The sequence below is a fragment of the Dunckerocampus dactyliophorus genome, chromosome 7 (assembly GCF_027744805.1).
Source record: "Dunckerocampus dactyliophorus isolate RoL2022-P2 chromosome 7, RoL_Ddac_1.1, whole genome shotgun sequence".
Lineage (NCBI taxonomy): Eukaryota > Metazoa > Chordata > Actinopteri > Syngnathiformes > Syngnathidae > Dunckerocampus > Dunckerocampus dactyliophorus.
In genome coordinates this window covers 3,637,557-3,650,815 of record NC_072825.1, presented here as the reverse complement: position 1 = coordinate 3,650,815, position 13,259 = coordinate 3,637,557, and the positions used below count along the sequence as shown (strand labels likewise).

The window sequence follows — 13,259 nt, the reverse complement described above, 5'->3', positions numbered from 1 at the left end:
TGAAGATTTTCCATCAATCAACAATTCCACTAATTCAAATCTCATCACTGTGCTTCCAGTGGACCCTCCAGCTGCATCACCTCTGCTGAAATCAAAAATGTTCCTTCTGATGATAAGTGTCGCTCCGTCTTGTGTGTCTTCTTCCTGTCTGCTCTGCTGATGCTGGATTCTGCCTCAGGTATTTCTCACCCTGTTGAGAAGAAGAGATATTGGACGAGAACAACAAAAAAAGAGAAGGCGGGCGAGACGCCAGCCAGGGTCCCGCCAGCTCCTGGGAACCTGAGGGCGCCCGCAGAGCAACAGAGAGACGATCCACGAGGGGAACCATCGCTGGAATCATGCAGTGAGGAGAGCTGAGCACCACAAAGGAAACCCTGTTGTTTTTGTTTCTGCGCCCTGAAAGCAGTCCGGGTGTGCAGGATCTGGTCCAATTTGAGTGGACTCGCTGCGTAGCACCATGGGAGCCTCCAGTGACAAGGTGAGGGCCCAGTGGACCTGTGAGTGAGATTAGTCACTTGTGGAGGAAGTAGAGTAGGAGAACAGAGGAAGTTGACGACTAAAGAAAGTCCAGTTTAGGTTTATAGGTTAAAAAGTAAAAAAATCTAAGCATGAACTCTTTAGTTGTGAGAAAGTTTCAAATTTGTGACACTGGTCCTAAAAATCGGAAAGCATCTTCCTCTTTTTGAGGTGTCCTTTTTTTTTTTTAAGATGGAGTTAAAAAAAACTTTTCTAATGCTGGTAGTCATAAATCACATTTCTACCATACAAATATTAGTTTTATCCTTATAGATTTAGCAGGTATCGTCAGTTCCTGAGTCTGGTGTCTGCAGAACATTTTGCTGTGTTTTTATTTGGGTTACAACGTAAAATCCAAAGTAAAATTAGGATATTTCCTCATATACAAGAATACGCAATGTCATGGCCTTCACCTCACTGGCCTTGAGGTCCTACGGGGTCATTTGTGTTATGATCCACGTCACATTTGCAGGTCACTAACTTAAGAAGGAAAAAAATAATTTCCTAACATTCTGTATGTATATTTGTTTTTTCAGCCTGTTCTCTGCTCCTTTGTGCTGAGTACGTTTGTTTAAAAACAAATTGTTAGCTTTATAAAATGTTCAAATATGTAACTGTCAAGATAGTTTTATACGATGGAATGTGAAAGTGCATAGGTACTGCCTTTAACAGAAACATAGCAGAGTGTAATATAATAGGGAATGATGGTGGATAGGCAGAGTCATTGTGGGCTTTTTTTTTTTATTCAGCCAAGGCACATATTTAACATGAGATTGGTCATTTTCAGACCAGTTAAATGAAATTGGATAATCTACTGCGGCACAGTGGATGGGAATTACTGGCTGACTGAACACAGGTCAGTGGTCATGTGTCAATGATCCAATACTTCTGGTATTAAACTAGACTAAACTTGTAGTCCGCAGTTGTGAGCGTACCGATTAACATTTGAAAATAAGGGAGGTGTTTCCAGGAAATTCCCTGACGGGTGGATACCATCACCATGGTCACCTGCAGTATGCAATGTGGGAAGTTTACAGGAAACTAAACACGAGGCCGGCTGGAAAGAAGGGAAAAATACAGGAGTTTCCCGGGGAAAATGGGAGGGTTTAAATGTTACAGGTATGTTTGTGAGTGTAGGCTCCGCCCACTCATGTGAGTCAAAGTTCACAAGCGGTGGGAATCAGACAGCGACACTATGATTGAAAATATTGTCATATTTTGCCCATAATAACAAAAGTACTGTATGGCAATACAGCGATTCTGCTGTAATTTATAACCTAAAACCATCTATGATACATGTTGATATCTGAGTAACCAAAGAAAGGAAAAATATATTTTACATAATACAGTTTGTTACAATTTGTAATTACTCTTTTTGTAAAACATTTCATCTGAAGACACGGCACCTTGAGTATCCATGAAGCAAAAAAAGAGCAGACAGTACTATGATTTTAGACACCTGCATATATTTAACCAAAGTATGTCATAGTAGTAGTACACGGTAGTTGTACATTGTATTGATAATGAATGACAACAGATAACGATACAGTACTTTGCTATACTGTAGTGTGCTGTGCAGTCCTCCTTATCGCAGTTAACTGGTTCGAGACCCAACCATGATAAGCAAAGTACCACGAAGTAGGACTCCTTATTTATAAATTTATTAGTTTTGTAGGTAGCGCATAGGAACCTTGATTACGACCTTCTAAATACGTTTTTTAACATTACTGGAGCTCTCTAGACCTGAAATAATACCTCTATAGTCATGCTTATTACCCAATATAGTAGACATAATAGGAGTCAATAAACCATTTGAAAAGGCTTGTGCTCGTGTGTGTTGCTATAAATGTTTTCCCATGGAGAACTGAGTAGCAGGTGGACCGGAAGTGATGTCGGGGGTTCAGAGTTGTGTTTTAGCTTGGTCACATGTCCATGTTAGGAATGATCGTGCATGTTGTGAGATACTTCAAACCTGCAATAAAAGCCTCTTATTCCGGCGATCAAATTTAACACTAATGAGGATAAGCGGCACAGAAAATGGATGGATGGGTGGATGTGTCTCACCAGACATTAGAGTAACATTACTGACACCTAGTGACCAGTGTAGACTACGTATTATTCACAGTGAATTCATTTAGCCATTTTAATGCTTGAAGTATTTGGCCTAAATTCATGCATTATTTAATGCCAGAATTACTATTGCAACAATACTTCATCAGGATAAAACTAACCTGACAGTCGAAACCCAGCTCACATTCCCTAAATTAATGGCTTAGTTTGGGCATAAAATACGTAAAATTTGCTTAAAGATGCATTTTTTTTATACTAATAATAGGCTGTGTTCAAGCATGAAACAGCATAATTTAAGAATCTATTTTTAAAAAATTGTGATAGAGTGAGAAGGAGTTTCAACTCCAGGAGAGCTTTGACTATGTTCCTTGGGAGGCGGCGGACTTTGAGCCCGGATGGGCCATGTTCCGTGCCTCCATTGTCAAGGCAGCTGATCAGAGCTGTGGCCGTAAGGTGGTTGGTGGTAATCCCAGAACCCGTTGGTGGACACCAGTTGTGAGGGATGCCGTCAAACTGAAGAAGGAGCCCTATCGGGCCTTTTTGGCTCATGGGACTCCGGAAGCAGCTGACGGGTATCGGCAGGTTAAGCGGTTTGCGGCTCTGGCAGTCGCCGAGTCAAAAACTCAGACATTGGAGGAGTTTGGAGAAGCCATGGAGAAGGACTTCCGGACGGCACAAGCACATGAATATAATATATTATTTTATGAACTTGTTCACGTATGAAAAGACTGATGTTTATGTTTATTTCCTGCAGGCGTCTCTGCCCCGGACGCTGCTCATCTTTCTGCTGTGCGTCATCTGTGCTCTCTGCCAGGAGGACTATTCTGGAAACCACTCGGGTCAGCGCTGATGCACTGTGGTCATTCATTGCATCACCTTCATGTCTCATGATGTAGTCTAAGTTCGCATGCTTGCTTGCAGAGAGTCTGAGAATCTTTTCCCTAAAAACACTCTACACATTGTGTCTTTGCGCAGGTGAGGATCACACCTTTGAAGGCTCGGTCATCGATCATTATGACAGATTGAGGCCCCCCCAACCTGGTCAGTAAAATGTATTTTCCGATATAATATCATGAAGCCTGCAAATAGCACAAACCACGTCAAACGCACTACCGGAAATAAATAACATTGGTAAGTCACTTGTTGCTAGGTGAACTTCATAGGCCTGGATCATAATTGGCTGTCATGTGTCAGCCACACCCACTGAATGGCTGACAGGAAGAGGAAGTCAGACACTCTTAAGAAGATTGCAAAAACAACCCAATTTAGATTATTTATATATGATAATTTTGTAATTGAACCACTGCTCTGTTTATTGTAACATTTTCTGAAGAATAAAAAATTGATATAACGCAATGTCAGACTAGCATAAAGGTCCATAAGGATGTCCCATCTCCAACAGAGTCTGCTAACAGCTATGATGAGGACCAGCTTCCCGAGGAAGACGACTACGACCCCTATGGACCCGTCCCCACCCATGTCACCATGATCACAGAAGACGCCTACCCTTACGTCACCACCACTGAGTCCCACTACGCCAAGAAGGACAAGGTGGGCCGGAAGAAGGTGGGTGCTCCCAGATGACTTTCAGCAGACTAACTAGAGACATGGACACAACAAATGAAGACTAGCACCTCTGCAGACTGTCCACATGTGTGCAAACCATGTCAAACGGACCCTTTCAGGTACCATTCAAGCACCAAGGACCTGAAACAGAGTCCTCTGAAGAGTCGGGGGGTGACGCAGCCCTCGGCGAGGAGGGGCCCACAGAGTGTGACTGTGAACCCGGAGAGCCCGGATTCGCTGGTTTCGCTGGACCGAAGGTACCAAGGAGAGCCCAGATGGAGACAGCTAGAACTCACAAATCAGAACCTGACTAACAAACAAGGCACTTATGAGCTTTCTTCACTTCCTGTCAGGGCTCCCGAGGCTTGCAGGGTAAAACGGGAGCGCCAGGACATCAAGGCAGAGAGGTGACAGTCAAACATGATCATAAAACAATACAGGTGGTTCCCGGGTAACTAGACTATGTAAGTCAAGTCGATATATCGAAATGAACGCCTCAGTCATTCACACTGTACACAGAACACATGAAGGACATAAAACACAATAATAAAAAGATTAGATACAAGAATAAATGAAACAGAAATGTAAAAAAAGACAACAATTTATCCCTGTTGCTTATTGGGAGCAGGAAGTAGAAGAGGCAGGAAAACACATAAAACAATCATTTAGCCTTCTACTGAATGAAAATTCAAGATCCTTTATTGTCAATTTTATTTATATACAGGTTCTCTCAGTAAGCTTGGATCTAATAAAGAAGAAAGGAATAATAACAGTAAAATCAAAATGAAATAAAAAAAAAAAAACAATAAAATAAACACTGAACAGACTAAAATATGTAGTGGAATGTAAGGCTCACTGACCACTGCATTGATTAGTTATTACTGACGCTTTCATAGGAGCTGATCCTTTAACATGCGAGAGGATACAATCTTCAACTTTAATGATGGTCGCGACAGTCGAACGGATAAGACCAAAAGTGTGGCCAGTATCGGTAGATGTTTCTCCTCTCTCTGAAACGTTCTACGATGTTCATTTTCACTTCTGTGGTGATGGCTTTTCTTTTCCTTGGCGTATTTTCATCAGACACACTTGCCTCACGTTTGGGAGACATAAAAAAGTGAAGTTCACTAATAAGCGATGTTATCCACTTCGCATAGCTGCGAATGAGGCACACACTGCATTCGTCCACGCCGTAACCCGAGGACCACCTGTACATTGATTTCGAAGCATCCACCACAGAGTCACATTTGTTTGTCTTTTTAGGGTTACAAAGGAACTAAAGGAGTGCAGGGAAGAAGAGGAGACGCCGGACCAGTGGTGAGTCTCTCATCTTACAAGCTGACGCATGGGGTAACAATGCTGCTGTTGCTATGGCAACCACCCAGAGAAAGTGATAGTAGACATAGAAAGAAGCGAGAGGGCGAATTGTTTTGTTTTATCAATAATCAACAATGTAATAATAATAAGTAAATAATATAAAAACACCCTTTGTTTGAATAAAACAGTGACATTTATCAGATGTAATGTGTTCATTTTTTGACATGGGTGTTTATGTTTATGGTTGACATGTGACAGGGTGATCCTGGACCTGAAGGTGAAGAAGGAGGTTCTGGTTTCTCTGGGGCCATGGTGAGTAAACACCTTAATGATAATTTTTTCAAGCCAATTAAATTAATCATTTCTTCTTTTTGTTTGCCAGGGAGAACCAGGACTTTTAGGAGCCCCGGGTGAGAGTGGAGAGCCTGGTCTAAAGGTGACCACACATTGTAAACACTGTCCAATGTTAGGCTTCTAGATGCTGGCCAATTAGAAAGGAGTGTGCATCTTAAAGGGACAGGGACTAAACTAGCTCAAGGGTTAGATACAATCAATAACATAATCATACTTTAAAAGTATCGTGAAGATTTTGACCACGTCTGCTCACGTGACTCATGTGACTTCCTGTTTGCAGGGCGATATCGGCATGGAGGGATCGCGAGGTGGGGTCGGAGGTCCTGGTAACACTGTGAGAAAACATCTTCAGTCAATCAATCCATCAATGTAACACCAAAGTCAATAAATTGCTTAATTGTGATGATTTTTTTGTTTTGTTTTGTTTTGTTGTGTTTTAGGGCGCTCGCGGTGACGCTGGAACACCAGGATCGAGAGGATCGAAAGGTCCCAAGGTAAAACCAGATACTTGAGGACACTAGAAGCATCATGCGCTATTTAAATCACCTGCCAATGTGCTGAACACTGCTTTAAATTATTTGAAAGTAATGCTGTGCTGAATACTGCTGAACACTACATTATAGTATTTGAAAGTAATGTCCTAGTGACCTAGTGACCTAGAAAGAAAATCCCAATTTTACTCATTCAAGAATGATCATACATTGGTGTCTATGTATTTATACATCACGGTTTGTGGTTTTTTTTGTCTATCAAGGGGTCCCTGGGAGAAGAGGGCAAAGTGGGCCCTCAAGGACCCGGTGGACGAAAGGTAGCTATAAGGAAATAAAAGATGTAAAGCTTAGGCTTGCAATTGGGCACATAATGCAGGTTATTCTGTTGGCCAATAAAGGCCGCCATTGAGGCCTTACTGTATTGTCTTTGTCCTGCAGGGTCAGACTGGCGCACCGGGGTTCCCAGGGGACATTGGCGATAGAGGCTACAACGTACAAAACCTCTCACACTTGCTCCTTGCACCCATCCAGAGTTGCATGGTTTTGCATGACATAAGAGACTAATTGATTGTTTTAATAACTTCCTCTACAAGAAAGACAAACAAAGTGAAATCTTTATTTCTACGTCATTATCAGTCATTTGAACAGCATATCTTTAATTTATTGTAGATAAAGAAAGTAAAGGCCAGATGTGAATGTTTGGTGTTTGTGCTCCTCAGGGTTATCCGGGACAGACGGGAGACCGCGGGCCTGGTGGACCAAAGGTACCGCACCTTCTGACTATTTCACTTAGTTAACCTCACCCTGCGGCACTGTCACCTCTTCACAATTTAGCCTTGTGTGAAAAGTACCTGGCAAGTTTCGGCTTGTGTGTGAGACTTTCAGTTTCATCGTGAGGCTGCTCATTGTTTCCATCACATGTAGTGTGGTGTGCAATAAGGCAATAATAGGCAGTAAGGCAATAATAATAATGAAAAAGATTCACAGCCTGTGTCAAAACAGGCTAATTGTTGCTAATTGCTAATTGTCAACTGGTGGGTCGCAGATTTGTTTTCAGTGGTTTGCGGGCTTGCTTTTATTCTGATTTTTAATGCAGCCGTGGGAACAAAACCGACAGAACAAGTCAACACAAATGGAACACACAACGCAACTGCACCACACGGTGTATTCGGGTATCAAAGTATCAAAAGAACGCTTACCCTCGAACATATATGCAAAATTATACCCGCATATACAACCCGCAAAGCATGCTGGGTAACCTTGCAGGAGCAGTACTCTACCCCACATGCTCAGTATGCAAATCGAGCATGATGCAACAAAGGTACCTATTTAAAATATGAATTTTCCTACATTGAGGACAAAGGAGAACGCAAACCTTAATGGGTTGTGTCAGATATACCATCTACTAAAACTTTTACACTTTTTGTTCAAATCATTTGGAGTTTCTGGATACAAAACTATTGTTTCTGAAATGTTAGTTCGACTTGTTTTGTGCTGGCACACTTTCCTGTTTTCCACTACCTCAAATTCAAACTGCACTTCAATGTCTTTTCTTTAGATATAACGTGTTTGAGTTGAAAAATTTCCGCAATTTGGGTCACCACTTGTCATTAAGGGTTGATGGTGGGTGCCGCAGCCACTGTGCTAAAGGCCTGGAAATGTTATAAAATACAGTTTGTATTGTACACTTGTTTACACCACAGGTGCATTCAGTAGCCCCGAACACACTTGATGCATGCTGGCTACAAGCCTCAAACTAAACAAGTTTGCCCTGCTGTCAGTCACAAGGAAGCAATACAGTAGAGTCAAATGTTTGCATACACAAATATGGTTCGGCAGGTGTGACTGTTATGACAAATGCAAATGTTGGCTTTTTGGTCACATTTGAAAGACATTTTGATATCTGTTACCTTTTATGAGGTTCTATAGACACATCCCAGAACTCATCCAAGAAATAATAATAATGGGCCTATTATATATAGTCATGATTCATATGCGGTGCATTAGTGTATATTATACAATTATTTCATATATTTGTACCTCTGCCAGGGCAGCAGAGGTCTTGACGGCATTCCAGGCAGTGATGGTGACCCCGGAGAAGATGTACGTGTGTATGCATGTCAACTACTTTCGCTTTCTCAGACGCAACATATCTCACTATATCATTGCGTTTGTGTCCGCAGGGTCCCATTGGTGTCCCGGGACTGATGGGAGAGCCAGGTTCCTTTGGGGCCAAGGTGCCATGCTAACTTTATGTATTCGTGCTTAAATATGTCAACTTTATTGTTTGAGAGCTTTAGTGGCTGTTGCCATGGAAATGACTCACTTGGCACTTCAACCCTGAAGATCCATGTCTTTCTATGTGATATTTTCAGCCTTGCACACAACAAAATATCGTGGTCAAAATATTACAAACAGTTCTCAGTATGATGAAGTACATTTGTATAAGCATGATGATAATAACACAAGTTGTGGCCAGTGAGTGTTTTTATATACAGTCATGGAAAAAATGGTGAGACCACCCTTGTTCCTTCAGTTTATTGATCCATTTTAATGCCTGTTACAACTAAAGGTACATTTGTTTGGACAAATATAATGATGATAACAAATATAGCTCATAAGAGTTGAATTTAAGAGCTGATATCCAGCAACTTCCATGGTTTTCTTGATGATAACCAAAATCATTTAAGTTCTTACATGAATAGCTATAGCACTGTACTGGCAAAAAAATGTAACTAATGTGAGCTACCTTTGTTGTCATTGTTATATTTGTCCAAACAAATGTACCTTTAGTTGTATCAGGCATTCAAATGAACAAGAAACTGGGGAAACAAGAGTGGTCTAATCATTTTTTTCCATGGCTGTATATACTGTATATACAGCAGGGGTGTCCAAACTTTTTGTTATTAGTATCAACATTTCAGCTTTGGCTCTTTACATTTTGCCTTTTTGCTCCATTTTTGCCATTTTTTAAAAAGATTTTGGAAAAAAAAATTGTGCCACAGGATGTAAGTAATCGACAGCAACACATTTTACAACAACCACTTTTTATCTCTTTCCTTTTTTTCCTGCTTGTTTTATTCACTGAAGCTGTCAAATGTATTATTTATTTGTTCTGTATTATTTATTCATTATTATAATAACACCCGCGACCCTAATTAGGATAAGCGGCGTAGAAAATGGATGGATGGATATTACAATAACATTATTCATAAATAATATATTTTATGATTACTGATCAATACCAGCATGACTGATATTGTGTGCATTGTTTGATAAATGATCTTATCTATCAAGCTATTTCTCAAATACGCTTACAAGTTTGATGAACTCTTGCAGGGCAGCAAAGGAGATCGCGGCTTCAGAGGACCTCGAGGCAGAGTGGGCTCTGTGGTGAGTGCATGTTGTGCAGCGTCCCATATACTTTATGTCACAGGTTAGACTCCCGAGGAAGTGCGTCTCTGCTGTTTTTGGAAACAGTATACACATCAGTTCATACAAAGACTAACTCAACTGTATGCTTATGTATATGCTCTGTTGGCTGCATTGTATTAATACATGATCCAAGACTTCCTTATGGAGGATGAAGCATTTCCTGTCCTTCCAACAGGGTCCTGGAGGAGAACAAGGAGATGCTGGAATACCGGGAAAGCCGGGACCAAAGGGCCTGCAGGGCCCCATTGTGTGTATTCACCACACAACACTAACAACTACACAATATCATTACAGTCTAAAGTGCTGGCATGTCAGCGTTACACACGTGTGTCTCGAAGTGGGACTGAGCCCGTACCCACGGTCCTCCATCGTGACACCTTTTCAGCACTAGTCTTGAAAGTCATGCTGCTCCGTAGACAACATTTGCTTTGATATCATTTGGCCATGGTCAAATGTAATCATCCATCAAATCCCAGGATCAGATACTTCCAGAGGTCGCACTCACACTGTGTGTTGTTTCCTGCAGGGGGCCAAAGGTGAGACTGGACCGGATGGTGAGACGGTGAGTCCTTAACAAGTGGGACTTACACTAAAGTCTTTTTTTTTAAGCTTAAGCTTCTTGGCTGTTTTTTTCATTGGTATGGATGTGTTAGCTCCCTCAGATTGATGATGTTTTGTGGAAAGAGTCAGAAAAAATGATCTTTTCTATCCTCTTCTGGGCGGGGAAGAACACATTGTACAAATCGTATCGGATTTGACCAGAATGTGCCATGTGAATGCAGGATCTGAGACCAAATCTGATCCAGATATAATGAAAAATCCCATTTAACACTTACATTGACTGATAAGATTGAATTTTTATGATGATGTCCTCTTGTTCAATAACATTTCACCCAAAATGATCATTTGACGAAATAAAGGTCTACTTCCTGCTGGAAAGTCCGCCGAAATCACTGAAGGGTGGAAGTTTTATGTGAGGTCATGTGACCCAAGGACTCCCCCGACATTTAGGACTTCCTCACTTTCGATTCTTTTCGTTTTTCACTTACAGGGTGCAAAGGGAAGGAAAGGCGTAAAAGGCCAAAAAGGACAGAAGGTTGGTATTTGCGGTGCGAGTGACGTGCCGTACATGACGTCACTTCCTCTTTCCTCTCATGACTTGCTTTCTTCTTTCAGGGCACCGTTGCCGACAGGGGAGACAAAGGACAGGTAACGTCATGTCATGGAAACAGGAAAAACAAAATCTTCACACACTCACCTAGCGTGATCAGAGACACTCTTAAAGGAGTTTTTGTACCACAATGTCATCATCATAATAATAATGATAATACACTTCATAAAAAAGTGTCACAATTCTCAGTTTGTTTTTGTACTCGCAGCGTGGAACAAAGGGTGCGGCTGGACGCACCGGAGATGCGGGCCCAGTGGGTCCGCCCGGCATCCCGGGGACCCGAGGAACCCGCGGCCCAATAGGGGACCCCGGTGTCAAAGGCCAAGCTGGACCCAAAGGAGTGCAAGGTCCCACTGTGAGTCCCACTTCCTGTTTTAAAGTGAAATAAGAATCACAGCAGGTTGGGTGTGTCACATGACCAAACAACGTATTGCCTTCAGGGTGCCGGTCTGACCGACGAGCAGGTACTGCAGCTCTGCCGAGGCGTGGTCACGGCCCAGATCTCTCAGTACGCCTCCTCCATCCGGGCCAAGTGCTCCCAGGGCTGCCCCGTCAACAACCGAACACTCATTGGGCCCCCAGGAGTCAAAGGCCCCCCAGGACCACCTGGCAAAATGGTGAGACCCTCTTCTAGATCCACGGTGCTAAGTGTGATCCAGTTTTTTTTATGGGACTTCGTTTAAGGAGCTTGAAACCTATCCCATCATTTCCTATGAATCTGGCTAAAGCCTCGCTTCATCTCTCAGGGTAAAGCAGGAAAAGCTGGATCCAAAGGAGCCCGAGGTGCTCAGGGAGACCGAGGCCTGGAGGGAGAGAAAGGAGCGCAGGGTGACAGAGGTCGGCGTCTGCGTTTTTGTTATCTTCTTTTGTTTTTTAGTACAATCTCATCCTTGAGTGCATGTCTGAACAGGCAAAAAGGGACCTAAAGGTGTTGCCGGCGAGCCAGGAAAAGGCTTCCCAGGGCTTGATGGACCACAAGGGGCCACAGGCGAGAGAGTCTTGATTATTTTTTTTACACGTTAAAGCTGCAGTAAGGAGAACAAGTCAGAGGTTTCCCTTACGAAGTGTTCAAGTTACTTGAGTAAATATAAATGGAAAGTGGTAAAAATTGTTAGTGGAAGCAACTTGTATGATTTATAACATCACATCATCTGTCATGTAAGCACTGACGCTAGTGCTAGTAAAATACCACATGTCCAGGCTGGTCCGCCAGTATTATAGCCTAAAGTAGGTAATAGGGGGTCACCAAGGCAACAGCAGAGACGCTAATTCTTTGTCATGCAAGCTACTACTGCATCCAATTATTGCATATTGTTGTTTTAAAAATATACTTGCGTTAACACCGTTTTTATTTCCCACTCTCAGGTTTTCCAGGTGAGCCTGGAGTGGCCAAAAATGGCATTGAGGGTCCACGCGGTCCCCGTGGCTTCCCGGGTCCGGTGGGTATTCCCGGGATGGTCGGAAACGTTGGTGTTCCGGGTTTCTGTGAGGCTCGGGACTGCAGCATCCATGCGCCGGTGATGCGCAAAGAGCAGGGCCTGGTCAAAGGACCCAGCAGCTCCCACATTTGAACTCCAGCAGGCGAGGGATGAAAAAGCTGGGAGGGTCGCACTGTGGCAAGGTCAAAGTTCATCTTTGTGAACATTCCAGCTGAGCAGGCAGTTGAAAAAGCGAACTTTTTTTGTGATTAGAATTACATTATTTAATGCTGTTGAAAATAAAGTCCCTAGGGGACGCTCCAAGCAAGAAGCAAGATTTTTTTTTTCCATCATGGCAGAAGAAGTTCCACATTTTTAATTTAAAAATCCAATGTAACAATTATAGCAGGAAAAGTCAACTTTGAAGTCAACATAACCGAAGACTGCTGTGTAAATATGATGTAAAGTATCTCAAATACATGTACTACTGTGCTCTGAAGTGTTCACATAAACTGCCTGATGTTTTTTTTTTTTTTAAATCCGAGTCCTCACTTTGTCATACTATTAGGAATCCATCTGAAAGAAGGCAATGATATCAACTCGGTTCTCTTTTTATTCGATTGAGTCACATGATCCAAGGCAAATAGTACAGTGACAATGTATCAAACACTTGATTAAATATGAAAGAGTTTATTCATAACCACGTGGGTTTTGAGATTACATTGAGGGCTGTTTTGAATATGTTTGGCTACTTTATTTTAAATAAATAAATGTAATAAAAGGCATTGTATTTTATTTGCAACGATTAATCATTGTAAAACATGTTTTGAAGTTCAAAGTTCATCTTTTCAAAGGCAGAGTTTCCCATTGCAGCTGTTGATTCTGTTCCTAATGAAGTGTCTGCTGAGTTTCTGTCTGTCA

At 42.1% G+C, this 13,259-nt stretch overlaps 1 protein-coding gene across 1 annotated transcript; it reads left to right on the top strand.

Moving 5' to 3' along the window:
• Positions 1–139: 139 nt before the first annotated feature.
• Positions 140–13,116, top strand: zgc:113232 (uncharacterized protein LOC541546 homolog). The gene is made up of 26 exons (XM_054781866.1): positions 140–478; positions 3,341–3,425; positions 3,562–3,627; positions 3,989–4,152; positions 4,272–4,409; positions 4,506–4,559; positions 5,416–5,469; positions 5,728–5,781; positions 5,852–5,905; positions 6,104–6,157; positions 6,264–6,317; positions 6,578–6,631; positions 6,753–6,806; positions 7,034–7,078; positions 8,364–8,417; positions 8,498–8,551; positions 9,654–9,707; positions 9,925–9,996; positions 10,276–10,311; positions 10,801–10,845; positions 10,926–10,958; positions 11,129–11,275; positions 11,361–11,537; positions 11,667–11,757; positions 11,831–11,908; positions 12,286–13,116. The coding sequence occupies exons 1-26, from the start codon at positions 458–460 to the stop codon at positions 12,489–12,491; spliced, it is 1,998 nt and encodes a 665-aa protein (XP_054637841.1). The 5' UTR covers positions 140–457; the 3' UTR covers positions 12,492–13,116.
• Positions 13,117–13,259: the final 143 nt, after the last annotated feature.